General features: G+C 56.8%; 1 protein-coding gene across 15 annotated transcripts in view; it reads left to right on the top strand.

Moving 5' to 3' along the window:
- SORBS3 (sorbin and SH3 domain containing 3) overlaps positions 1 to 25,929 on the top strand; it is a 30,576-nt gene extending 4,647 nt beyond the window's left edge. For 3 of the 15 annotated variants that reach the window (XM_017889979.1, XM_017889977.1, XM_017889978.1), the window contains 22 exons: positions 308 to 460; positions 4,887 to 5,043; positions 5,298 to 5,415; positions 7,122 to 7,315; positions 8,845 to 8,908; positions 12,021 to 12,059; positions 12,523 to 12,616; positions 14,373 to 14,463; positions 14,669 to 14,755; positions 14,854 to 14,907; positions 15,673 to 15,759; positions 16,229 to 16,275; positions 16,749 to 16,888; positions 17,075 to 17,127; positions 17,237 to 17,283; positions 17,470 to 17,584; positions 19,575 to 19,700; positions 21,532 to 21,843; positions 22,134 to 22,237; positions 22,757 to 22,863; positions 25,104 to 25,161; positions 25,263 to 25,929. In XM_017889979.1, coding sequence (XP_017745468.1) covers positions 354 to 460; positions 4,887 to 5,043; positions 5,298 to 5,415; positions 7,122 to 7,315; positions 8,845 to 8,908; positions 12,021 to 12,059; positions 12,523 to 12,616; positions 14,373 to 14,463; positions 14,669 to 14,755; positions 14,854 to 14,907; positions 15,673 to 15,759; positions 16,229 to 16,275; positions 16,749 to 16,888; positions 17,075 to 17,127; positions 17,237 to 17,283; positions 17,470 to 17,584; positions 19,575 to 19,700; positions 21,532 to 21,843; positions 22,134 to 22,237; positions 22,757 to 22,863; positions 25,104 to 25,161; positions 25,263 to 25,269 — 2,208 coding nt within the window. In that variant the 5' untranslated portion in view covers positions 308 to 353 and the 3' untranslated portion in view covers positions 25,270 to 25,929. Of the gene's footprint in view, positions 1 to 307; positions 461 to 1,713; positions 2,432 to 4,236; positions 4,306 to 4,886; positions 5,044 to 5,297; positions 5,416 to 7,121; positions 7,316 to 8,844; positions 8,909 to 12,020; positions 12,060 to 12,522; positions 12,617 to 14,372; positions 14,464 to 14,668; positions 14,756 to 14,853; positions 14,908 to 15,672; positions 15,760 to 16,228; positions 16,276 to 16,748; positions 16,889 to 17,074; positions 17,128 to 17,236; positions 17,284 to 17,469; positions 17,585 to 19,574; positions 19,701 to 21,531; positions 21,844 to 22,133; positions 22,238 to 22,756; positions 22,864 to 25,103 lie in introns of those variants that run through there. The other 12 variants (XM_017889987.1, XM_017889986.1, XM_017889985.1 and 9 more) reach the window with 11 other exon arrangements.

Here is a 25,929-nt window from a genome sequence, read left to right as displayed (position 1 = left end):
CAGATGGGCACCACGGAACACGGTGGATTCTGACCTGAGAGAGGTGATAAACCCGGCAGAGCCCAGGCCTAAGTAGACAGGCAGAAATCAAAGCGGCTCAGGAAGAAAGCTCAGGTCTCCCGTAGACCTACCCCGCCTCCTCCTACAAAGCTGTTTACTCAACTCCCGATTCCCATAGAGATGAAACTGGTAGCCAGTCCCCAGCTCCTTGCCCATGGCTGCCACCTCCCTTTGTGAGAAACAGGAAGTGGGGAATTTTGTCAGCTCAGCTGCACCCTCTACACTAAATATTTATCTTGGAGTCCAGGTCAGAGCCCTAGAGAATAAGAGAAGCTTGCTGCTGGTGAGGGGGTATGGCCAGGATTCCTGGAGTTGGAAGAGCTTCAGCTTCACCATCTTGGGAGAAGAAGGAAGAAAGTGAAAGTGATGTGGTCCTTCTTAGTCCCAAGGACCCGGACAGGTGGGAAAAATGCATGTCTAAGAAAATGGGCACCTATTTTATCCCTGAGGGAGGGAAGAGGCTACCTGGGGTGGGTAAGCAGGTATCTAAGCTTCAGGGGAGGGGCAATGCACTGCTGCCTCCCTCAAGAAGTGTCCCAGGGTTCCTCCCCCGCTCAGCTGTCCTCCACAGCAGTGCCCCCGCGATCCCCATCTCTCCGCCTTCCTGGAGAGGCAGGTTCTTGGAAGGAGTCTTGAAGGTCATCTTGTTCAGCTCCCGCTCAGTGCAACAGTTGCCTTTACAAAGATGCCCCAGGATTGGCAGACCCAGAACCCCTGGAATCATGTAAAAATGTTTCCTGGGAAGCCTTGGACCTGCTTCCCTATGATGTGTCCCCCAATGGTCCCACTGCTGCTGGTGTGGCTGTCTGTGTCTACATGGCAGCCCCGCAGGCGCAAGAGGCCAGCAGGCCCATCTGAAGCTTCTCAACCCAAACATCTCCTCCAGCTTTCACGTGTGAAGTCGTTTTAAGGCAACTGGGGAGAGCTCCTTTACCTGAAGGAGGGAGAAGATAAGACTAAAGCAGTAATGGTGGTAGGGACTGAAAATCTCTTAGTCTTTTCTCCACTCTCTTTCCTTCCAATCTTTGAGTTGAGCGGTGAGTTTGGAAGACACTCCAAAGCTCTTGGTGGCCTCTGGCACCAGTCTGACACCCAGTGGGAATGCAGGAGATGACATTAGTTTTCATAATTTAGCATTGATTACACCCAGCTCCTATCTAAAGTTGATCAGTAACTATTTGCTGGTTGGTTGGTTTGAGGCTTGGGGATCCCTGAGCCAACCCAAGGGCTAGAAAGGATTCCAGAGCGTTTCCAGGCCGGTCAATGCTCCTTAAGCATTCCCACTTTCTGAAGCAGGCCCTGTGCCACACAGAGGCTTGGGGCAGAGACAGGGAGAGGGGATGGCCAGAGTGGATGGGGAGCAAGAGGGCCAGGGCTCTAGGGACCCAGCTCAGAGCAGCGGGAACAGCGGAAAAGCAGGCAGATCAAAACAAACACAATGTCTGGGAACACCAAGACCCTCCTAATCCCATCCCCGAAAAAGGGACCCCACCCTTATCCTCTTTAGGGGCGCGGCACGCCCAGGGGGGCCGCTCCCTTGGGCTGATTTCCTCCCTGTGCCTGCACGTGTGTGAGCGTCCCCACGTTTGCAGTGCACGCGCGCCTGTTTGTTTGCACACGCCCGGCCGCGCGCCGCCGCAGGCACACCCTCTCCCCCAGCGCCGAGGGGCGGCGGGGCCTTCCCCTGGTCAACTCTGCCACTCTGCCCGCGGGGCGCCGTCATCTCGCTCCCGGCCTGTCCGCCTCCCCTGGCTTGCCCAGTTCACCACTCCTGCCCCCTTGTCCGGTCTCGGCCCGGTTCACCACTCCTGCCCCCTGTCCTGGCTCCGCCGCGCGGCCGCTCGCTTCCCACACTCTGGAAATGTCGCTGGAAACTCTGAGTGGCCCGCGTCGGGCCGCCCGACCCCTCCCAGACGCCAGCCCCGCGGTAGGGGCCGGGATGGCTGCTGGGAAACCAGAGAGAACTCCCCGGAGACCCTCGGCGGCCCCTCCCGGCGCCGCCTCCCCGCCGGCCCGGCCTCCTCTGCAGGGGACCAGTGTCCCCGCGCGCGCCCCGACGGACGGAGGGCACTCGCACGCCCCTCCTCTCCGGCCCAGCCCCGGCCCGCAGTCCAGATCCCAGACCCAAACTCCGCCCGCCCCGCCGCGCGACTCTCACGGTCCTGCCTCCAGCGCGCGCCCCCTCGGCCTCCCTCTTCCTCCTCGGGCGCCCGGCCTGGCCCGGCCCGTCCTGACCCGGTCACGAGGGCCGCGACGGCCCGCGCTTCTCCCTGCCCTTCTTCCCCGAGCGCCCGCGCCAGGCAGCAGCCGGGCAGGGATGCTCCTGCGCTCCCGGACGGCCTCGGGCCCAGCCACCTGCTCGCCGGGGAAGGTAGGTCCGCGGAAGGAGGGGCGGGGAGCAGGTGAGGCCGCGGGAGGGACCCACGCCCAACCCCAGGGGACCTCACCGAGTCCCTCCCCCGGGTCCGCGTCCCAAACTCTGGGAAGAGGTGGGAAGTGCCCCCCATCAGCCCTCATACCAGAAAAAGCGAAATTCAAGAAATCTGCCCTTGTACACGTGGCCTTGTGGCTGAGAAATACCTGGGTAAGCACTTAGGGCCAGGCCCCCAAGAACAGGGCAGTGTTCAGAGCAGGAAGGCCGGTGTCCACCCCAGCAGAGCTGCCTCCCCTCTGCCGCTCCCGGGACCTCGCCCGCTCCCGGGGCTGGCTGCCTGCGTGGAGGGGCGGCCTGAATTGTGGGAGGACCCCTCCGCTCTCTGCTACATAGGGGACCAGTCCCCAGATGCTGCCCTCTTCCTTGGAAGTCCTCCCTAAGTCTCCTGATCAGGCTGCCAAGAGAAGAACTCTGACCACCCTTCCCTGGAGGTTCCCGGGGGGGTGTCACAGGGAGCAGGGTTGAGAAGGGGCAGATGGGGGCACCAAGGGTCAGCAACCTCTGACTACAGGTCGTGGGGGACCTCCTGCCCTGCCCATCCTTCAAGAGAGCAGTTCTCACAGAGCACGAGGTGGGAGGGGAGGTCAGGGAAGGAAGGCGCTGTCAGCTGATGGCCCAGGCAGCGGGTGCTGACCGGCAACTTGGCCCGAAGCAGTCAGCTGGGCAGGGAGGGGCACTGAGAGGAGCCAGCCCGCTCCAGGCCTCCTGAGCTTCCACCCCACCCTGCCTCAACTTCCCCCCACAAGGGGAGGTGGAGTGTGGGGACTGGGGTGTGTCTGCATGTTTTGCTTTGGTGGGAGTCCTAATTGGACCCAGCTGGGGAGCTGCTCCTCCTCCAGCCTCAGCCCTCCACTTCCCGCAGTCAGGCATGGGCACAGAAGAGCTGTGTCACAGCAACTCGAATGTCAGAAGTCCCCACAAACTCAAACCAGAGACAGGGAGCTGCCCCCAGCCTTGGCTGCACCCTCGCCAGCCCTGGGCAGGAGCTGGGTCCAGGGGATGAGTCATCTCAGCCTTATTCTACCTTCATCCCCTCCGGGACCCCCAACTCTTACACTGCTCATATGACTGCACCTCCCACCACTGTTCAGCTGACACCCCTCTGTACCCACAACCCCCGTGCAGCTCATGTGGTCTGCCCAGTGGCCCCCCCAGAAGTCATATTCACAGCTCTGCACCCAGATTCCAACACACACATACACACACAGCTCCTCCTGATGCATTTGCAGCCCTCCCTGAGAGCCCCCAAGGACCCCACAGGCACAAGCAAATCTAATTCCATCCAGTCCTGGGCAGTGGCAGAGCTTGGCTGTTTCTGGTCCAGTCTAGCAGCCAAGATGAGGAGGGATGGACACCATAGCACAGCGCTCTGGGTCAAAAAGCGCACTTGGACACCCCAAACTGGGAGCCCCTTTTTGTCCTCTTGCACCCACCCTTCTGAGCTCCCCTCTTGCTCCTCCATTCCCTGGGTGCCTGGGGCTCCCCTCCGCTTCCCCAGCCTTGGCATGAAGGCAGCCTTGGCAGAAGAAGCTGGCTGCGGGCAGGCATGGTGCTGTCAGGGAAGACCCTCCACTCACAAAACAGCCTGGAGTGGCGGGAGAAAGTGGAGCCAGGGTGCGCGTGTATGTGCGTGCACACGTGGTCACATGCAGAACACCCCAGGGCACTCAGCACCACCTCTCCGTGGGCATGAGCAGGTCCAGCTTTGCCCTCACCCACCGCTTCTCTCTACACCCACCCAGAGCCCTCTGAGTCCTCATTCTGTGAAGAAGGCCAAAGAAGGGCCCGATGCTCCCTGTGACCTCGCAAGAGTGGGTCTTCCTGCCTGGAAATGTGCCCCCCCCCCCATGCTCCCCGTGGCCCTGTCGGGCTTAAGGCCCTGCTGGCTGCTTCCTAGAGGGCAGTGGGCGGGTGGCTGAGTAATCCCTTGTGCCTGCAGGCAAGAGATGCCCACACAGGGCCTGGGGGAGGCAGAGGGAACTGAAACAAAGTCCTGTGTGCCCAGGCCCCCGCTCTGCCAGCTGCCCCAGTTCCCCTGCGCCTTCCCTCCAGGGCAGTGGGGAAGCCGGCTGCACCCGTGCAGGGAGAGCCCCACGGGCTCCTGGCCAGCCCCTCCCCTCCTCCTTACCCAAGCTCCCCCTCCCCCACTCCCACCCAGAGCTCCTGCCCTGGGCCTAACAAGTGGCCCATTGTGCCTCTGGGAGCCGGCAGGCACGGGCAGCCTGCAGGCGGGTGCCTGGCGTGGCCTGTTTCCTGGGTCCTTGAGCTCGCACCCAGCTGATCCTGACCCCCTCCCACAGCCGGCCCCTCCTCCCCTACCCCAGGGTCGAGCCAAGAGGGCATGGGCAGCCCGGCCTAGCAGGGCTTTCCCTTCCTTCCTCCTTCTCCACAGAGGACACGCAGAGGAGCAGCTGGCTCGCCCTGAGTCCTCCAACCTTAACCCAAGCATGCAGGGACCACCCCGAAGCCTCCCCGCTGGGCTCAGCCTGGACGACTTCATCCCTGGCCACCTCCAGTCCCACATAGGGTCTTCCTCCTGGGGGACACGGGTGAGTGAGTCAGTAGGAAGGAGGGTGTCTTGGGGACCCAGAGTTGGTTGGGACGCTAGCTAGTCAGGTGGGGGCAGGAGGATGAAAGGGATGGAGGGAGGGCTGAAGAGAGTTCTGGGGGGCCTCGCTGGTTTCCCACAAAATCGTCAGGTGGGCCTGGGACCGTCACTGAGGGGTATGGGCTGTGCCTAGTAGCCATCCCTCCCTCCCACCCTGCTGGGCCCTGAGCTGCCGCTCCTGGCCACTACCCGCAGGTGCCCGTGATCCGGAATGGTGGCTCCAACACCCTTAATTTCCAGTTCCATGACCCCGCGCCCAGGACTGTGTGCAATGGCTGCTACACACCAAGACAAGATGCTTCCCGGCACGCGGGTAGGTCTGCTCAGGAGCCTCATGCCGGAGATGGAGGGTCAGGGCCCTGCCGTCTGGCACTGCCTTGTGTCAAGTAAGAGGGGCAGCAGTGGGAGATGGGGTTCTTGAGGCCATGAGGAGGTTCCTCAGAGGCCTCTGGGCTCACTACGAGTCCCTCCCTGTGGAGCCTGCTGACTCTGCAAGAGACATCATCCGCTTGGGGAGAGCAGGCTGATGCATCCCTTCCCCTGCCCTCCAGCCCGGTGCCAGGGAAAGGAAGTGTGCAGGAGCCCTGGGCGCAGGGGGACCTCCTGCAGGGACTGGAGATGGAAGGGTGGAGGTGATGTGGGTATCTGTTGGCTTGGGAAGGGGTGGAGACTGTCCCATTCAGGCCCAACAGGCTGCCCAGCAGGAGGTTAGAGAGGCAGCTCTAGGTCCTGGCCCAGAGGTCCTGGGAACTCCTGGGTGCAGGCCAGCCCTGAATATGTCTCTCCTAAAGTGACATCTTTTATGCAGCATTCCCCTGAGACAGGTGCTGTGTAAAGGAATTTATTCATTTAACAAAGTATCCAGCCTGGGCAATATAGCAAGACCCTGTCTCTATCAGTCTGGGTGACACAGCAAGACCCTGTCACTTAAAACACACACACACTGGGAGGCCGAGGTGGGTGGATCATCTGAGGTCAGGAGTTCGAGACCAGCCTGGCCAACGTGGCGGAACCCTGTCTCTACTAAAAATACAAAAATTAGCTGGGTGTGGTGGTGTGCGCCTGAAATCCCAGCTATTTGGGAAGTTGAGGCAGTAGAATCGCTTGAACCTGGGAGGTAGAGGTTGCAGTGAGCTAGGATCATGCCACTGCATTCCAGCCTGGGCAACAAGAGCAAAACTCTGTCTCAAAAACAAACAAACAAAAAACACCCACACAATTATGGAACACCCAGAGCATGCTGGACACTGTAAAAACCCTTTACAAGGCTCACCTCATTTAACCCCTTGATATCCTGACAAAGTAGTGGTGATGATGACTGATAGCATCCCAGTAAGGAATCCCGCCCACAGAGACGTTCAGCCACAGAGGCTGAGCTGCAATTCACACCCTTGTCCATCTGGTCTCAAAGCCTTTATGCTGCTGCCCTAGCTACTTAGAAGCTAACAGTTATGGCTAAGTTGAGGACTCAGTCACAACCATGTCTAGGGAATGGGTTTCTGACCTTCACTGAGAGCCTCTTGACTGTGGGTCAGGCACTGTGCTGGGTACAGTCACACACACTAGTTGTCACTGAATCCTTATCACGATGACCCTTGTTTTACAGAAGTGGAAACTGAGACACTGCGAGGGTGACTGATGTGCCCCAGGCCTTGGCAGCCAGTGGGTGGCAGAGCTGGGGTCTGAATTCAAGTCTGTCCCCTCCAAGCCCAGCATCTTTACTGCCACACCCCAGCTGGGATGTCCCCTGCATTCTCTACAAGTAATGATTTCCAGACCTTATTCTGAAAGCACTTAGGATAGTCCCAGGAAAGAAGGATGAGGGTAGGGCCAGGCACAGCATTCTCAAAATCCATTTAAATTCACTTAAACAAACAAACTGAGTCATCCACTCAAACAAACGATGTGATGTTGAAACTTTGAACCCACAGAGATCCATGCTCTGAGGAGCTAAGGGACACACAGGTTCAGGTGGAGACCACTGCCTTTCACTAATGCTCTCCTGCACGCACCCGACAGACCCCACGTGTTATCAGACCTGGCCAGGCCCTGGGAGCAAGCCCTCTGCAAGCACAAAGATCCCTGCCTCCCAGCATGCCCAGAACTGGTCAGCCACGTGGACCAAGGACAGCAAGCGTCAGGACAAGCGCTGGGTCAAGTACGAGGGAATCGGGCCCGTGGATGAGAGCGGAATGCCTATTGCCCCACGATCCGTGAGTCCAGGGCTGGGGGCCACAGTGAGATGGTGCCCAGGGATCTACAGGAAGCTCACTTGTGTGCATTAAAGTGGGGGTGGGGCAATAAAGGCCACACCCAAACCATCCCAGACTAAGCAGGGGTTCAACCGTGGTGGGGTTCAGGGGCCGTAAACCTCATGAAGCTACGGACACCCTCGTGTGCCTGAGTTACTCAAGTGGTTTGTGCAGGGTACAGATCTAGAACTCCCATCAGTGTCTCAAAGGTAGAGAACCCTGCTGTAAGGGATGAGGCTGCGGGGCACCCTCTCTTAGTTTCATATCCCCAGGGCCTGTCATGACGCTCATGAAATGGTTGCTCAATGAATGACTGACTGGCCGAATGAATGAGTCTTGTCTGAGAAGATCTCTCACTGTGGCAAGAGTGGAAGGATCTGGGGGTCCAGTTAGGACTGGGGATACCCTGCCCTTTTCCATCCACTTTCGTGTCTTGACTTAGCTCTATTTTCTTTCTTTTGTTTTTTTTTTTCTGAGACGGAGTCTTGCTCTGTCGCCCAGGCTGGAGTGCAGTGGCGCAATCTCGGCTCACTGCAAACTCTACCTCCCAGGTTCACGCCATTCTCCTGCCTCAGCCTCCCAAGTAGCTGGGACTACAGGCACCTGCCACCTCGCCCAGCTAATTTTTTGTATATTTAGTAGAGACGGAGTTTCACCATGTTAGCCAGGATGGTCTCGATCTCCTGACCTTGTGATCCACCCGCCACAGCCTCCCAAAGTGCTGGGATTACAAGCGTGAGCCAGCGCCCCCAGCGGCCAGCTCCATTTTCTCATCTGGAAACTGGAGATGGTAACATACCCCTCCTGCCTCCCAGGGCTGTTTTGAGCCTTGAATGAAGCAGGTGATGGGAAACACGCATCTCACTCCTACGTTAGTACTGTCAATTTTGGCCCAGGTGCAGTGACTCACACCTGTAATTCCAGCACTTTGGGAGGTCAAGGCAGGAGGATCACTTGAAACCAAAAGTTCAGACCAGCCTGGGCAACATAGTGAGACCCTGTCTCTACAGAAAATAAAATAAAATTAGTTAGGCAAGGTGGTGCACACCTCTAGTTCCAACTACTCAGGAGGCTAAGGCAGGACGATTGCTTGAGCCTAGGAATTGGAGGCTGCAGTGAGCTGTGATCATGCCACTTCACTCCAGCCTGTGTGACACAGTGAGACCCTGTGTCCCCCAAAAAGAAAAATGTTCTTTGTAGAAACACTAGACATAAAGAAAAGCAAAGAGAAAAAATGTAAATTACCCCAAATCTCGTAACATCATTATTGCATACACTTCGATGGACATCTTGCCATATATCTTACTTATATAGGATGTGTTACATGAAGCTATTGTTATTAAAGAGATCACAAGAGAAGCATTCCCCAGCTCGCCTATCGGGGGTTCAGGGGTGGCCAGAGAAAGGACTCATTAGGGAAAAACTTTTGTGGCTTGCTATTGGGAGGGTGAATAAGCAGGGACGACTGACTTTGCATTTTCTGATCCCAGAGTGTTGACAGCCCCAGAGACTGGTACCGGAGAATGTTCCAGCAGATTCACCGGAAAATGCCAGGTAAGATACCCTTCCAGGGTCCTCGCCCTGCCGAAGTGGATTCTGGCCCCTGGGGCTTGGAGAGACAGGGAAAGAAAAGGGGACTTAGCTGCTCAACGGGTTCCTCTCCACCTCCCCCGAGGCTCTAATGGGTAGTCCTGAAACTAGGCTATCCCCTCCCTGTACTCGGAGCTAGCAGTGCTCTCTAGAGCAGCCCCAGAAGGACATTGACCAGTCACTGTCCCCCAGCGTCCTCTGAGGGGACTGAGAAACCATTCCTTTCCTGAAGTCCCTCTCTGATTTCCCTGCCAGGCTGGAATGCCACTGTTAGTGGTCATTTCCTTACTGGAGGCATTGTTTTCTTCCACAACTCAAAATGCAGCCAACCCTGGGGGTGCCTGTGAGCTGGCTCTGAGGTCACCCATTCATTCAGCGAGTCCTTGACCATCTATTGAGCATGGACCACGTGCTGAGCACTATTCTAGGTGCCAAAGATCAAAGGAAGTCACACATTAAACACACACCTTTGACATGGCACATGGTGGAAAGGGCTAGGGAAAAATAAAGCCAGACCAGAGGAGTGCCCCAAGCAGGGAGGCTGCTACTTCACCCAGGAGGGGCCAGGAAGGCCACTTGTAAGTGGTGTTTGATCAGACCACGGAGGGAGTGAAGGAGTCGGCCTGGCAGAGCTGGGGGGAGGATTCCAGCAAAGGGAGCTCCGAAGACCCAGAGGTAGAAGCATGTTCTGGACTGGCAAGGAGAGCCTGGCCTGGAGCCAGGAGCATGTGGTGGGAGATGGAGTTAGAGAGGTGGTGGGGTCAGGGCATGTGGGGCCTCGTGGGCCATTACAAGGACTTCAGCTTTTACGGTGCAAATGAGGAGGAGCCACTGAACGGAAGAGTGCCATGCTTTGACAGGTAATGGCTGAAAAGGTTGTGCCTGGCTAAGGGGTGGGGAAGGAATGGTGGAAGCAGGGTGACCAGTTCCCTTGCCTGGTAAGGGCTAGGGAGAAAAGGCCACCTTTACAACTTTGCTTTAATCCAGGCGAGAGGTAATCGTGTGTTAGACCAGGGTGGTAGCAGTGGCCCTGGTGGGACAGGGTGAGACTATGAATACATTGCAGTCACTGGAATTTGCTGATGGATTGGGCATGGCATGGAAGAGACAGTCAAGGATGGTTTTAAACCTCAGCAAGTTGAAGACTGGAGTTGCCATTGGTCAAAACAGGAAAGCCTATAGGAGGAGCAGGTTTAAGAGGCATTCACAGGCTGGGCGCAGTGGCTCACGCCTGTAATCCTAGCACTTTGGGAGGCTGAGGTGGGTGGATGGCCTGAGTTCAGGAGTTCGAGACCAGCCTGAGCAACACAGTGAAACCCTGTCTCTACTAAAAAAAAACACAAAAAATTAGCTGGGTGTGGCGGCATGCACCTGTAATCCCAGCTACTCGGGAAGCTGAGGCAGGAGAATTGCTTGAACCTGGGAGGCGGAGGTTGCAGTGAGCTGAGACCATGCCACTTCACTCCAGCCTGGGCGATAGAGCAAGACTCTGTCTCAAAAAAAAGAAAAGAGGTGTTCAGTTTTAGACACGTGTTCCCTCTGAGTGAAGAGATGGAGTGAGCAGATGAATATCCAAGTCTAGTTCATGGGACAAGGTCTAAACTGCAGATAAAAATACCTGGGACTCAGTCAAAAGAGATTTTGGGACCAGCCTGGCCAACACGGTGAAGCCCTGTCTCGATCAAAAATACCAACATTAGCCGGGAGTGGTGGTGTGCACCTGCAATCCTAGCCACCCCGGAGGCTAAGGCAGGAGAATTGCTTGAACCTGAGAGGCAGAGGTTGCAGTGAGCTGAGATCATCCCACTGCACTCCAGCATGGGCGCCTCAGTCTCAAAAAAAAAAAAAAAAGAGAGAGATTTTGATTTAAAGTTTCCCCAGTAATTCTAGTGTGCAGCCAAGATTGTGAATCATGGGAATAGATGGTGTTTAAAAGCCTTAAGACTAGCTGGGTGCGGTGGCACACAGCTATGGTCTCAGCTATTTGGGAGGCTGAGGAATTCAATTCAATTCCTGGGAGCCCAGGAATTCAAGTCCACCTTGGGCAACATAGCATGATCCCCATCTCTGGAAAACAACAATCCATAAGACTAGACAAGATCACCTAGGGAGATAGAGAGACAAACAGACCCCAGGACTGAGCCCCCACGCCCCTGGATGCTTAGAAGTTTGAGAAATGAGGCGGAACCAATAAGGCAACTGAGAAGGTAGAGCCAGGGAGGTAGGAGGAAAACGGAGAGGTCTCCCTGGGGCCAAGTGGAAAGGGAATTCCAAAAGGAGTATGTGACCAGTGGTGACAAATGCAGCTGATGGGTTGAGTAAGATGAAGACTTAGAATTGACCGTCAGATTTGGCAACGTGGAGGTCACCAGCATCCTTGATAAGAGTGGGTGGATGGGCAGTGGTGAGCAGAAGCCTGTTTAGGGAGATGGGGAGTAGGGGGATTGGAGATGGTGAGGTCTTTATGGTCACTGGTTACAGTTTGCTATGGGGGAAAGCAGACAAATCCAGGAGTCGGAGGAGGGTGTGGGGTCCAGTGAGGGGTGATGTGGCTGGTGTTTAGGCAGGTGCCATTGTAGCGTGTGTGTGTGTGTGTGTGTGTGTGTGTGTGTGTGTGTGCGCGCGCGCACGTGAGCCATGGGGAGCAGTGGGTCAGTAGCTCTTCCCAGGAAGAAATTCCCAGGCACCTTGAGGAGCTAGGAGTGGGTCTGGGCAAATGGGAAAGGAAAGCATGGGGAAGAGGGTGCAAGCCGAGGTTCCCCAGCCTGAGTGGCGAGGGCAAGTCCACAAAGGTCAGGAGAGGGTGTGTGTGGGAATGGGGAGGGAGGAGCAGGAGAGCTTGGGCAAGGCGGCTGCCCTCTTGGCTCGCTTAGGCCCCAAGCCTGCCAGAGGCATTTCAAGCCCTCCAGAGAGCTGCCCTCCTAATTCCTTCCCTCCCTTGGGACATTCTTCAGGCCCTGACTCAGTCCTCGGCCCCCTGCTCTAGGGATGTTGGGAGCGGCTGTGGTTGCCTCCCAGGGCACCCTGCCTTCGCTTTCTGCCCCGTCCCATGACCTGGTCCCTTTTGCTCCTGCAGACCTGCAGCTGGACTGGACCTTCGAGGAGCCACCCAGAGGTGAGTGGATGTGGGCCCACCTGCTTGCCATAGCTCTGCACCTGTGTCCGTCCCTCCCTGGGGCTGGGACCTGCAGCCCCGCCTGGCTTTGGGGCTCTCCAGTTGGCTCGGTTCAACTGGAGAGGTTTTTACAGCTCATTTCCAGAGCACTTCAAATCCCCCAGTAGGTGGTAGTTAACAGCCTCAGCTTGTAGGGGAATGGGCGCCTTGCCACTCCCTAGCTGGGATTTCTCTGGGCCTCCCTTTCCTCATCTATAAGATGAGATCATCACCTACCCGGAGTTGCTTTGAAGATTTAGTAAACGTTGTAAAGCTCTGGGGGCAACGCCCACGTTCAGTGTCCCTGAGCACCAACCACCCTGTCCCCGCCATCCACCCAGGAGCAAGGGGGTGGTGCTGAAACCCTAAATAATCACCCAGGCACCCTCAGCCCCAGTCCTGGCCTGTCTCCTCCCACCTTCAGTGGTTTCCTCGTGTACCTCCTCTGCAGACCCCAGGCATCTAGGAGCCCAGCAAAGACCTGCCCACAGGCCCGGCCCGGCAGCATCTTCCAGTGGGTGAGCATAGTGGGGAGGGGCCGAGGGCTGCCGAGAGGCGCGGCCCGTGAGACCCCATGGGATGCGCGCCCCCTCGTGGCCACAGCCGACACAGCCTCGGAGCAGCAGCCGGCAGTGGGGTCTGACTTTCCTGTCCCTCTGGCCTCTGTCCCATCTCTGGGTCTCCACCACCCCCATAGACTCTCTTCCCTACAGGGCCAAAGGGGACGGGAGGGCAGGTGTGGCCCTGGCACTCGCTCCTGGCCAGGAACACCTGTGATGCGTTTGTGGTCAGCAGCAGGAACTCTTGCCCCAAAGATCCCACCGGTCTTGTGAGACAGGGAGCAGGGCGGCCAGGGCAGCCATGGATAGAACTATTGAGGGGAACTTGGACCTGGGGCTGTCCACTTTGAAACCTGAGAGAAAACAAGGGATGTGGAAGAACCCAAGTTCCCGCCTGATAGCACGGAGAGAGGAGCCCCTTGGAGGGACAAGGATGACATTCCTTTCCTCTGTACAAACCACAGCCCCCCCCACCCCCGCCCCGGGCTGCTGGGGCCCTGGCGGGGTCAGCACCACCGTGGGAATCAGGATCTTTGCTCTCAGAGTTAAATCCTTGAGTTTCTTATTCCCTTGCAGGGAGGGACTCATCTCATTAGCATGGCTGAAACTGGCCTGTGGCTCTGGGCAACGCTGATAAGGTTCAGAGGCAAAGGGCTCAAGATTTGGACACTGAGTTCTGGGTTTAAGCCTGTGCATTGCCACTAGCCATGTGACTGTGGGCACCTCTCTCAATCTGAGCCTCTGTGTCCCCATCTTTTAAGTGGTGATGCCCAGAGGGTTCAGTGTGATCATGTATGTATCATGCATCATGTTTTGCACATAGCAAGTCTGCACATTAGTAATATACAGGCTTAATTATGGTTACAGCTTCCTTAGGTTAGGAATGACACATTCCATTCTTACCGTCACTTTTATTATTACCAAAATCAGGATGGAGTCATAATTACACCCAACAAATCCCAACCCTTGGTCAGACATTGCATTATTTGATAAGCCGGATGCAGCAGTTCCTCTCGGTGGAAACTTTCAAACAGAGACTGGAACATTCCATGTAAGCCAGCCAGGAATGGGGCCCTGGAGGGGAGCTAAGGCAGATGTGACCATGCTGTACTGCAGTGACTGCGGTGGTCTCACAGATGGAGTCACTGAATCCAGCACCCTCATGGAACTAAGCCCAGCGAGCAGAAATAACTTGCCCAGAGCTGCAGGGCAGGGCTGCCTCTGGCTTTCCTTGCCCGTGGGTGTACGATCACTCAGCCACAGCACCCAGAAAGACCAGCTTCTTCAAAGCGGAACAGATGCACATAGCCACAGTCATGGGGCCAGACCAAACACACATGCAGGATTTAGCAAAATGGCCCGCAGGAGAGGGTCGGGCCACACCTGGAGCAAATATATGTGTGAGGCCTTCTCCCGGGCACCTCACACATGTTCTCTCACCAAATCATTTCTATATTACAGGTTCTGAGCCTGAGGCTCTGAGGGATCAGTAACTTGTTCAAAGGTCACACATCCACTAAACAATGGAGCTAGAATTTAAGCTTGGAGCTCACACACTTCCACAGTTTAACCTTGCTTCCAGAGTAAGGGCAAGGGAGTCAGAGGCAGAGTAGACCCCACAGCAGGGACAAGGGCAGGGCGAGAGGGCTGTGTGCTGGCTTCTGCCTCAGTCTCCCTAAAAGTAAGCTGAAGAGATGTCCTTCCCTTTCTTAAGAAGAAGCTGGGACCACTCTGAAGAGTTACCTAGAAGCACCTTCAGCTACAGACCTGGAGCATTCTCCACTGTGCTGCAGCCCCCAAATCAGGTAGCCCACCCAGCATGTTCCCTGGTCAGCCCCGGCTGTATGCTGTATGGCCAAGCCCCTGTGCCACGATGTCCTTTCAGCTGGAATCCCTTGGAGGACACCGTGGGCCCACGGGAAGGGCAGGGGCCTGCAAGCCTGCATTTTGAGCCTGGCCAGTGTCCCAGTAGCCCTCTTCACAAGCTGACGCCCACCCACCTCCATGCAGGTGCCCAGACGCCGAGAAAAAGTAGACAATGTTTGGACAGAAGAGTCCTGGAACCAGTTTCTGCAGGAACTAGAGACTGGGCAGAGGGTGAGTGCTGGCTGGCTCTCCGGGTGTGCATGCACCCTCAGCTGATACATTTTGGAAAGTGAGCTCACCTGCTCTGACACACCCTTCCTACCCTTCAGCCCAAGAAACCGCTGGTGGACGACCCTGGTGAGAAGCCCTCCCAGCCCATTGAGGTGAGTGCTGCAGGGTGCTGGGGACAGCAGCCTGATAAACCAGGGAGATTAGGGTTTTGGGGGCCCCAGTGACCATGGGCATAGGCCACGAACTAAGAGCTCTCTCTCCAGTCCCACATGGTTTATTTCTGTAATGCCAGCACTCGGGACAGTGGCTGGCATACAGGAGGTGCTCAGTAAACATAAATAAATGTTATTATTTAACTCAGTTAAATAAATGTGTTGGCCAAAGCAGGAGCAGAGAAGGGAGTGGTCAGTGTGCACTGGGATTATCAGGAAATATTCTTGGAGGTGGAGCTGGACCCTTGAGAAGCTCTGAGGGCCTGATCCCGCGGAGACCCATAGCAGAGGCTGGCAGGAAGCAGCGTGAGGGTGGGGGCGCCAGTCCCTGGGGTGGCGGGGGAACCTGGATGGGCACAGTGAAGCCAGGCCTTGGAGGGCGGGAGAAGATGGGAGAGGAAATGGGGAGCCCCACTGGTGCTGGAAGAGAGACATAACTTGGCAGAAACTGGTAGAGCTGCGGAATCGCGGGATCAGGAAGCGCGAAGGCACTCCGGGGGCTTGCAGGGCAGGTGAGAGGCCGCGGCGGGGATGCCCTCTTGGCACCCCGGGCCACATCTCCCGGCAGGAGCCCGGCCCGTGCGCTGAGGCCTGTCCTTACGCCGGCCCAGTGCGCCGGCCTTGCTTCTCACAGCCGACCTTTGACCGCTGCCCCCACCCCCACCGTGCGCTGCCCCTCACTGCCCAGCCTCTCCCCGCCCCCAGGTGCTGCTGGAGAGAGAGCTGGCCAAGCTGAGCGCCGAGCTGGACAAGGACCTGCGGGCAATTGAGACCCGACTGCCGTCCCCCAAGGTGCCAGCCCCCTGGGTTCACCCGCGGGGCACCCCGTTGACCGCACGGTCGGGGCGGGCCCGGAGCCTTGGCGGCTGGGCAGGGCGGAGGACAGGCAGACGAGGTCAAGCCTCCAGCGGCGCGCACAGGCCTCGGGCCCTCCTGGGCGCTGGCGGGCTCGCTCCTCCATTAATAAAATACAGGGCGTCGACTTTCGCAAGTGACCCCGAGGAGCCTTTCTAAGCTGACTCCACGTCAGCCCGACGCCCGGGCTCCCGCCCCGTCCCGCCCCCGGGCCGCAGCCTCGGGGACCCCCGCCCCTTCCCCAGTTCCCGCCCCGCTCCCGGATCGGCCGCGCGGGCGCCTCTAGGACCCCGCGTCCCGCCCGCTCTCCTCCCCTCCCGAGCCGCGAACTTTTCCGGAGGCGGCGGCCTCGACTGCCGCTGGGTCCCGGGGTCGCGGGCCCTGATTGCGCCGTCTCCCCGCACAGAGCTCGCCTGCGCCCCGGCGGGCCCCGGAGCAGCGGCCCCCGGCCGGGTGAGTGGGAGACGCGGGAGGAGGAAGGGGGCTGTCCCGGGCCCGGCGGGAGGGAACGTGGCGCGGCCGGGCGGGGCGGACGGGGGCGATCGCGGGGCCCAGTCGGGGGAGGAGGGAACCGCAGAGCCCAGTGTCCGGGAGGGACCGCAGCGCCACTCTCTGCGGGACGCCGTTCCCGCGCCACCGAGGGCAGCTAACCCCGAGCGGAGGGCGAGGGTCGCGGCCGCTGGGGACGCAGCGCGGTTGGGGCGGCCCCGCCACCGCCCAGGCACTCCCGCTGGGCCCTGCCGGGCCTCACCCTTCCCGGCGCAGCGACTCGGAAAGTAGGACATCCTGTGGAGAGCCCAGGACCCGGGAGACGCCTTGGGAGGAGGCGGCAGGGATGGGGGCAATGGGGGTCGGAGCGGTCTAGGGGTGACCAAGGTGGGGCACGGAGCGCCAGGCTGGAGGCTCAGCCTCTGTGCCCCGTGCAGCCCGGCCTCAGCCTGGAGCTCCAGCTCCCCGAATGCACCTTACCTGGGTTCCGCCCGGTCCCTGAGCCCCCGCAGAATGGCTGATGGAGGAAGCCCCTTTCTAGGTCGGAGGGACTTTGTCTACCCTTCCTCAACCCGAGGTAAGGACCCAGCCCTGCTCTGTTTCTTACGGAGATGCCCACCCAGCAGGCATGCTGGTGCCCCAGGGGTGGCAGGTCATAGAGCCCCTTGCTTCTGCCAGTGCCTGCCCTAGGTGGGGGTGCAGCCCCATTCCAACCCCATCCACCGCGTTGGCCTCCCCAAACTGAGGTTGTGCTTCTCCACAGACCCTAGTGCCTCTGACGGAGGGATCAGCCCAGCCAGGAGGGAAGAGAAGAAGGTAAGGATGGGACCAGGGTGTGGGGGACCTGGAGTGGTCCCAAGGCTACCATCCTGGATCTGCCACCCGCCCAACTGAGGTAGCCCACTCTGTCCTCTCCCCTGCCTAGAGGAAGGCCGCCAGGCTCAAGTTTGACTTCCAGGCGCAGTCCCCCAAGTAAGTGCCCTCCTCCCTCTCCGCTTCCACCCAAGGCAGTCTCTGCCATCCCAGAGCGGGATGGGGAGGGGGACTGGGCTGCAGTGGGCATCCCTAAGCGGTGAGAGGAATAAGGTGTACTGGGAAGGGTCTGAAGGGAAGGAGGCTTGGGAGGGCGTCAGCTTACCATGCGGTCCTCACCTGCAGGGAGCTGACTCTGCAGAAGGGTGACATTGTCTACATCCACAAGGAGGTGGACAAGAACTGGCTGGAGGGAGAGCACCATGGCCGCCTAGGCATCTTCCCTGCTAATTATGTGGAGGTGAGCAGGAGGGACAAGAGCAAGAAGGGGTTGGGAGAGACTTAGTGCAAACCTTGGGTTTCCTAAGGCAAAAAACTGTGAGGGGCTGGGCCATGTCTCAGGATTGTCCTTGGCCCCCACAGGGCCTGGCCCAATGCTCTTCATGACCCCAGGAAATGTTTGCTAAATGAGGGTGGAGCCCAGCCAAGGGGAGGACCCAGCAGCCAGCTCCTAAACCCTCTGTGTCCCAGACTTTCACCATTCAGATCCATCTTTCTAAAGCTATCTTTGGGAATCATCCTAATGGCAACTAGCAAGAGTGGGAAGTATGCAACAGTTTATAAATCACATATACACACATAACCTCTTTCAGGTGTATTACTGCCCTGGTTCCTCTCACTGCCCAGAGAGTGAAAGTTTCTCTCTGTTTTACAGATGGAGATGCCAAGGTTCAGTGACAAGTTATTAGGTAAAAGATCTAGAATCTGAATCCAGGTCTTTTGATTCCAGAGACAGGTTCTGGGCTTGACAGATAAAGGGCAATAGGTGACTTTTAAGATATGTCAAGTTATCCAAATTACTGGCATAAAGATGTCCATTATAGTCTCTTACTATCATTTTAATGTCAGTAAAATATGTAGTGATGTCTTCTCTTTCTTTCGTTTTTTGTTTTTTTGTTTTTTGTTTTTTTTGAGAGATGGAGTCTTGCTCTTGCCCAGGCTGGAGTGCAGTGGTGGGATCTTGGTGCACTGCAACCTCCACTTCCCGGGTTCGAGTGATTCTCCTGCCTCAGCTTCCCAAGTAGCTGGGACTACAGGCGTGCACCACCACGCCCAGATAATTTTTGTAATTTTTTTTTAGTAGAGATGAGGTTTCACTATATGTTGGCCAGGCTGGTCTCGAACTCCTGACATCAGGTGTTACACCCACCTCAGCCTCCCAAAGTGCTGGGATTACAGGCGTGAGCCACCGTGCCTGGCCGGTATGTTCTCTTTCATTCCTGATGTTGGCAATTTGTGTCTTCTCTTATTCTGGCTAGAGCTTTATTAATTTACTTGATCTATGGATTTTATTGATGTTTTGTCTTGTTTTGTTTTCAATTTCATTGATTTCTGCTTCTTTATTATTTCCTTATTTTGCTTGCTTTAGGTTTAATTTGTCCTTTTTCTAAGTTTCTTAGGGTAAAAGTTTAGACTATTCATTTGAAACTTATTTTTCCCCAATGTAAGAACGTCAATGCTGTACATTTCCCTCAGAATGCTGCTTTAGCTGCATCTCACACATGTTAATTTTTGGTCAACTCTGACTGTTTTCTCATCTCCTTTGTGACTTCCTTTTTGACCCATGGGTTGGGTTGTTGTTTAATTCAGGCTCTTGATTTGATAGATATCATTAGGCCTCCCTTGCCTGCCCAATAATGCACTTGGTCCTGAAATTTCACAAAGTATATACAGTATTTCACTCCACCAGTCATTTCTGTCTTTGTGTGAAATAGTTGATTGGCTGCTTGATTTTTATGGGCAGAGTGAAGCAAAGAAGACATGAGGATTCTGGGCTCCTGCTGGGGTAGATGGGGAGGAGGAACCAAGACACTGGAACCCAGTGATACCCGGTTCTTGGCAGTGAGAAGAGGATGAATCCTCAGTTTTGGAACAGTTCCCCAAGTTCTCCCTGCTGCTTGGAATGCCTCATTTTCTTCTGTGGTCCAACTGAAACTCTCTAATCGGACTGGCTTCCATCTTTTCTCTTGGACTTTTTCATTCAGTAATGCCCACTCCACATACCCCTATGGAAAATTTTTCTTCCAGGGAGCCTTCCCAGACTCCTCCCCATCCTCCAGCTGCCCTTGGCTGCACTCACCCCTGGCTGCCCTCAGGGCTTGTTTCTGGCGTTTATATCTTTTCTCTGCCTAGGGGCAGGCCCACCTTCTCTTTGCTGTCTCACAGGAACCCCCAGTCTGTGCTATGTTGATGCCCAGGCCAAATCTTTCGCATGACCTTTCTTCATGCAGGTGCTGCCTGCAGATGAGATCCCCAAGCCCATCAAGCCCCCGACCTACCAGGTGCTGGAGTATGGAGAGGCTGTGGCCCAGTACACCTTCAAGGGGGACCTGGAGGTGGAGCTGTCCTTCCGCAAGGTGGGCCAGGCAGGAGATGGTGGGGTGGGTCCGGGCAGGCGAAGATGTAGGTAAATATGTGCACTAAAAACACTTTTTTTGTCTTTCTGAGACAGAGTCTCCCTCTGTCGCCAGGCTGGAGTGCAGTGGCGCCATCTCGGCTCACTACAACCTCCGCCTCCCGGGTTCAAGCAATTCTCCCACCTCAGCCTCCAGAGTAGCTGGGACTACAGGCGCCCGCCACCATGCCCGGCTAATTTTTGTATTTTTAGTAGAGATGGGGTTTCACCATGTTGGCCAGGATGGTCTCAATCTCTTGACCTCATAATTCACCCACCTTGGCCTCCTAAAGTGTTGGGATTACAGGCATGAGCCACTGCATCTGGCCTAAAAACACTTTTTAAAAAAAGAGTCCGATGTACCTAGCTTCACCCAGGATTTCAAAATTTTCCCCAGTCTCTTTCATTATGCTTCCTTTAGTGTAGTCTTTTTTTTTCTTCTTCTGCATTTTTATTGAGACAGAGTCTCACTGTGTTGCCTGGGCTGGCCTTGAACTCCTGGGCTCAGGCGATCCTCCTGCCCCTGCCCCTATCCCAGTCTCCCAAGTAATTTTGGTCCATTTTTAAAAGATCATCGTAAACTTCTAGAGTTATATATATTTTAAACTGCAGGTTGCAGGGGAGCATATCAGCATTTTTATTTTTTATTTTTTTTTTGTATTTTATTTATTATTTATTATTTATTTTTTCCGAGACGGAGTCTTGCTCTGGGCCGCCCAGGCTGGAGGCATGTGCCGGGTGTCTCAGCTCATGCAAGCTTCCGCCTCCCGGGGTTTTACGTCGCATTTCTCCTGCTCTCAGGGCCTCCCGATGTAGCTGGGTACTACCAGGTGCCCACCACGGTCGCCCGGCTAGTTTTTTTTATCTTTTTGAGTATAGAGCGGTTTTCACCGCATTTGCCAGGATGGTCTCGTTCTCCTGACCTCGTGATCCGCGCGCGTCTCGGGGGCCTCCCAAAGTGCTGGGATTACAGGCTTGAGCCACCGCGCCCGGCCACAGCATTTTTAAAGGTATAGACAGAAACGTTAGCGTGCGTCACGGCAGAAAGAGCACTTTATCCTACTGTAGGCAGTTCTGTGTACGCACATATGTATGTATTCTGGGCTGTTATTAAAATGTTTTTAACTGTGGAGTGTGGTGAAACAAGTTTGAAAAACGCTGTTCTGGAAAGCAGAGAAGTGGTCTGCCTTTGGTTGATTTGGGGAGCAGCGACTATGCTTCCAAAATCAGCCAAAGACAGACCATAGTGAATGCTACCCAAAAGAGCTGGCCCCAGGGACAGAGGGGGAAGAAGGTGGCTGGATGGAGAGAGGTGGGGGCAGGAGAGAGCAGGGGAAGGCAAGGGCTGGAGGCCACCCTCCCAGGGAGTGGTTCTACCTAATGTCAGCCAGCCTGTGGCCTTGAGGACTCCCTGCCTGTCCTGGGGAGTGTGTTTTTGACACACCTATGACAGGATCCCCCAGCGTGAGGCAGGAACAGGACCCGGCAGGGCAGTAGTGGTAGCACCTGTCCTGTGTGCCTAAGGAGTGGACTGTTGATCTCGTTCACACCTCATAGTGACAGTATGGTTATTTTCACTTAACGGAGGAGAAAACAAGGCTCAGAGAGACAGAGCAGCCTGCCTGAGGCCACACAGCTTGACCTGGCGGAGCTGGGTTTGGATCTGCATTATTAGCCACGGGCTCACCTGTGATTGGAGCTCTGGGGAGGGACCTTGCTATGCATCCCAGATAAGGCACCCGTGGGTGCATGGCACCAGGAAAGCCCCACAGACACTGACTTTCCCCCCTCAGGGAGAGCACATCTGCCTGATCCGCAAGGTGAATGAGAACTGGTACGAGGGGCGCATCACGGGCACGGGGCGCCAGGGCATATTCCCCGCCAGCTACGTGCAGGTGTCTCGTGAACCCCGGCTCCGGCTCTGTGACGACGGCCCCCAGCTCCCCGCATCTCCCCGCCTGACCACTGCCGCCCGTTCAGCCCATCACCCCAGCTCCCCCTCAGCCCCGCGCAGCCCAGCTGACCCCACCGACTGGGGAGGGCAGACCTCCCCCCGCCGCACTGGCTTATCCTTCTCCACCCAGGAGCCTAGACCCCAGACCCAGGTGAGGTAGCCTGCCTCCACCAGAGAGCCGAATTGCTCCCCACCCCATCCCCACCCCGTGACTTGTCCACACTTGGGAATTCGTCCCAGACAGCCCTGGGACAGACAAGTGGGGTGATAGGGCAGAAGCTAGTATGGCAGCCCCACCCTGGCCTGGGGAACCTCAGCTTACCGAGCTCTAGCCCAGGGAGCTCTAGATGGAATCCCAAAGCCAGCCCAGGCTCCTCGGTGTTCTTGGTTCATCCATCATCTTCCTGCCTCTGACATCCCTTTCCTCCTGTCAATCCTCAGAATCTTGGCACCCCTGGTCCAGCTCTGTCCCACCCTCGAGGTCCCAGCCATCCCCTAGACCTGGGGACCTCTTCTCCTAACGCCTCTCAGATACACTGGACCCCGTGAGTACCATCTGAGGGCTTGATCAGACGTGGGGAGGGGCCACTGGCAGGCAGTGCCCCATATTCCACCCTCCCCCAAGTCCCCACCTGTGGATTTGGGAAACTTGTACCAGGTAGCCCTTGTCCTCGAAGAGCTTATGGTGATTTGGTGCAGGGAGGAGGCGCTGATCTGTGATGTTCCCAATCCCTCCTGGCAGCTACGTGGTCTTGTAACCTTGGTCTCCTCATTGGGTTTCTAGCCCTGAGGTCAGTGCATGTATAATTGAAGTGTGGAACCAGTAGAATGGACAGGAAGGCACCAGGTGCTCAGAGGAGGCGAGGGTTCAGTGGCTTAGGGCCCAGAGGGCAGAAGGGAGTCCTGGGAAAGACTGCACTGAGCACAGGCAGAGTCGCTCCGAGGAGCTGGGGCAGGGGCTAGTGAGAGCGTGAAGGGACCCTGGGGCATTCACAGGAAGTGGCAACACTTGGGTTAGAGCCTCTGGGCCCGTTCTCCGGTTGCCATGATGATGCTTCTCGTAGGTACCGGGCGATGTACCAGTACAGGCCCCGGAACGAAGACGAGCTGGAGCTGCGCGAGGGGGACAGGGTGGATGTCATGCAGCAGTGTGATGATGGCTGGTTTGTGGGTACGTGGGCAGGCCGGGAGGAGGCATCTCAGGGCCCCAGGGGATGTGGGTAGGCTGCTGCTGCCTGCCAGTGCTACTTCAGCAAAGATGCATGGCCCACCACCCCCCACTCAGCTTCCGACCGGGCTACTGGGGAGGGCTTGGCACCCGATGCTTCCCCAAAGCCAGCACTTCTGTTGGCTGCCTTCCTTCATGCCCTGAAGAGGCCGAGGCCCAGGAGGAAACTGGCACCAGTCCAAGGTCACCGATGGAGTCACTGGGGACCCAGGCCAGGGTTCTCGACCTCCAGAGCCCTGCCCCTTCCTCCTGCACACCCCTGCCTCTGGAGCAGCCCTCGGGGAAAGGACCTGGTGGAAAGGACCAGGACTGACACTTGTGTATCCTCCAACCCCTAGCTGGCTCCTCCAGCCTGGGAGGAAAAGGGAGTGGAGCAAGGTCCCAGCCCCTCAGGGCTGGCCCAAGGGCAGCTCTGACCAAGGACAAATGCAGGAAGCCTCAGGTTGGCCTTGGCCTGAATCAAGGTGACGAACCTACCAGGCTTCACATGGCCTCTTTCCCCAGAGTGGGCTGGCCCTGTGCAGGTCTCATCTTCAGAGGATGGGCCGTCCCCAGAGAGAAGAGAGTGGCCAGAAGCCCCCTGCCCCTCCCCAAGCAGGTTTTGAGGCCTGAGGGGTTGGGGGGCTGCTTGGGCAGCCCCTTGACCTGGCAGCCCACCCTTCCTGATCTGATTCCTGTACAGCTGCCAGCCAGTCTCCTGACCCACCCAGGACCTTAAGCACTACCCTGTGAATGGCCCCTACCTTCTGGTGGGGGAGGGAGGCGTGCTTAGAGATGTATTCAAATTTACTCGATATACTTTTGCTTTGGAATTTTTTTTTACAACTACTAATAAAGTTTTGCAAATCTATGCAGACAAGAAGAAAAAGTACCACTTTTGTGTTATGAGCCACAAGTGCTTTGAGAGGAATGGGTGAGACCTGTGCCCTCTCTGGTATGGCAGCCACCAGCTGCATGCAGCTGTTGAAATGTAGCTCAAATGAAATAAACTAAAAATCCAGTTCCTCAGTTGCATGGGCCAATCTCAAGTGCCCAACAGCCACACGTGGCTAGTGGTGACGATTTTAGTTAGCACAGGTCAGGGAAGGCTTCCTAAAGGAAATGAGGGAGCTGGGCCTGGAAGGGCAGGGGAAGGATTTTGGGAGGCGGAGAGGAAAGGGAGGTACACAGGGCAGAGGATGAGGGTGGGGGTGGGACGAGCATGGGCTGCCCCCAAGGAAGTCAGGGTGTCAGCCTGGAAGGGGAGGCTCAGGATCATCCATTCACCCAAGGTCAGGAGTGACGTTCATTTGAGTTTATATTCCTATTTTTCTATATGTAGGAATAGAATAATATTTATTACATTTCTGTATTTCTATATTTCTCCATTCCCTCTTCCTCGCAGGCTGGAAGAACCAGCTGGGGGGTGTGGGGATACACAGGTGTGAGCTCTGGGCCTTTCCACCAGGAACTCTCCCCAAGTGCTGCTCCAGAGGCAGGGGTGTGCAGGGGAAAGGTGCAGGGCTCCGAAGGTCAGCAACCCTGGCCTGGGTCCACAGTGACTCCATTGGTGACCCTGGGCTGGTGCCAGTTTCCTCCAGGGCGTCACTCTCTTCAGGGCATGAAGGAAGGCAGCCAACAGAAGTGCTGGCTTTGGGGAAGCATCGGGTGCCAGGCCCCCCAGATGCTTTGCCCACTGGGGTTCCCCCTCCTCCTCTTCAAGACACGAGTTTCTGTGGGGCTGTAGACCAGAGGCTTGGATCTGTATCCCAAGCTTGCTCCTAAGCATCGGGATACTCTCAGGCAATTCATTCAGCCTTCTCTTAGGCCTTCCCACCCATCTCTAAGTGAGGGTGCCATATTAGACCAGGGATGTTTCTCCCGATTTCAGTTCTGTGGTTCCTCCTCCTGCGTCCCCACTTTGCGGAGGAGGTGGGGAGTGACTGCGCGCTGTGTACAGTGTGATGCGCCTTTGTTGATTGCTCAGATTCTTTGGTTGTTAAGTGTGGGAAGTGTAGCTTTGCCCATCTAAGCTTCTGCCGCTAGGGGGCAGGAAGGAGGAGAGCAAATCCAACTCCCTCCCTGGGCTCCCCTACAGAACTCCCCTACAGTTCTGGGCACTGCCGGCAGGGGGCAGGCCCTCACCCTTGCATCCCTGTTGAAGAAGGGAGTGGGGAACGCTCTTCCTGCCTTTCCTCTTTCAGGTGTCTCCCGGAGGACCCAGAAATTCGGAACATTCCCTGGAAATTACGTTGCCCCGGTGTGAGTGGTCTCCATGGCAACTTGGAGCCAGCCAGGATGGGGTGGGGAGCGGTGGCACTCGTGGGAGGGACATGACCCCTGGCCACATCCTCCTTCCCCAGGACCTGAACTCCCGGCATCTGCAGACGACCCCCGCAGCCTTTCCCTTGGACCCCCCTCGAAGCCCCCTGGACTGATTCCCACCCACGACTCACAGACATTCCTCCCACAGCCCTTTCATTTCCTCCCCACCCCACTCCCCAAATACAGAGGTCCGCTTTGAAGTGGAGACCATTTCCAGGCCTTATTGAGACCAGACCCCAAGTACCCCACCCCCATCCTGCTCCAGCGTTTTCTCTAACAGGGACCAGCGCTCTGCTTTGCCCCCAGGGGGTTCCTCTAACCAGGACCAGCTTCCTAGCCTCCTAGAGACCAAAGGCCGCCCCCGCCTGCTGGGGTTCCTCCCACCACCCCAGCTTGCTGGCTGCCCACTTTGCCTTCTGGCCTCCAGCTGGGCATGGGGGGCCGGAGCAAGGCGGGGGACAGCAGCACCTTCTTAGCGATCCAGGCCTGGCAAGAGCTCTGGCCCCAAGGCTACCTCTTCCCAGGGGCTGCCAAGTCCTGGGCCTGGCCCTGGAATATCACCCCGCACTGTGGGGCCGGGCACCACTAGCCTGGCTCAAATGTTCCCCAGGGAGACTGCTGTGTGCTGCCCACCTGCCTGCTGGCTCTCCCCCAGCCCCACGTCCCCTCTGGAAGAGAATGTAAAATAAACCTGGACACAAGGGA

The sequence above is a fragment of the Rhinopithecus bieti genome, unplaced genomic scaffold, assembly GCF_001698545.2.
Source record: "Rhinopithecus bieti isolate Rb0 unplaced genomic scaffold, ASM169854v2 scaffold_20129, whole genome shotgun sequence".
In the NCBI taxonomy this organism is placed as follows: domain Eukaryota; kingdom Metazoa; phylum Chordata; class Mammalia; order Primates; family Cercopithecidae; genus Rhinopithecus; species Rhinopithecus bieti.
The sequence above is the reverse complement of the archived record's forward strand: the minus strand, read 5'-3'. Positions and strand labels throughout refer to the sequence as shown.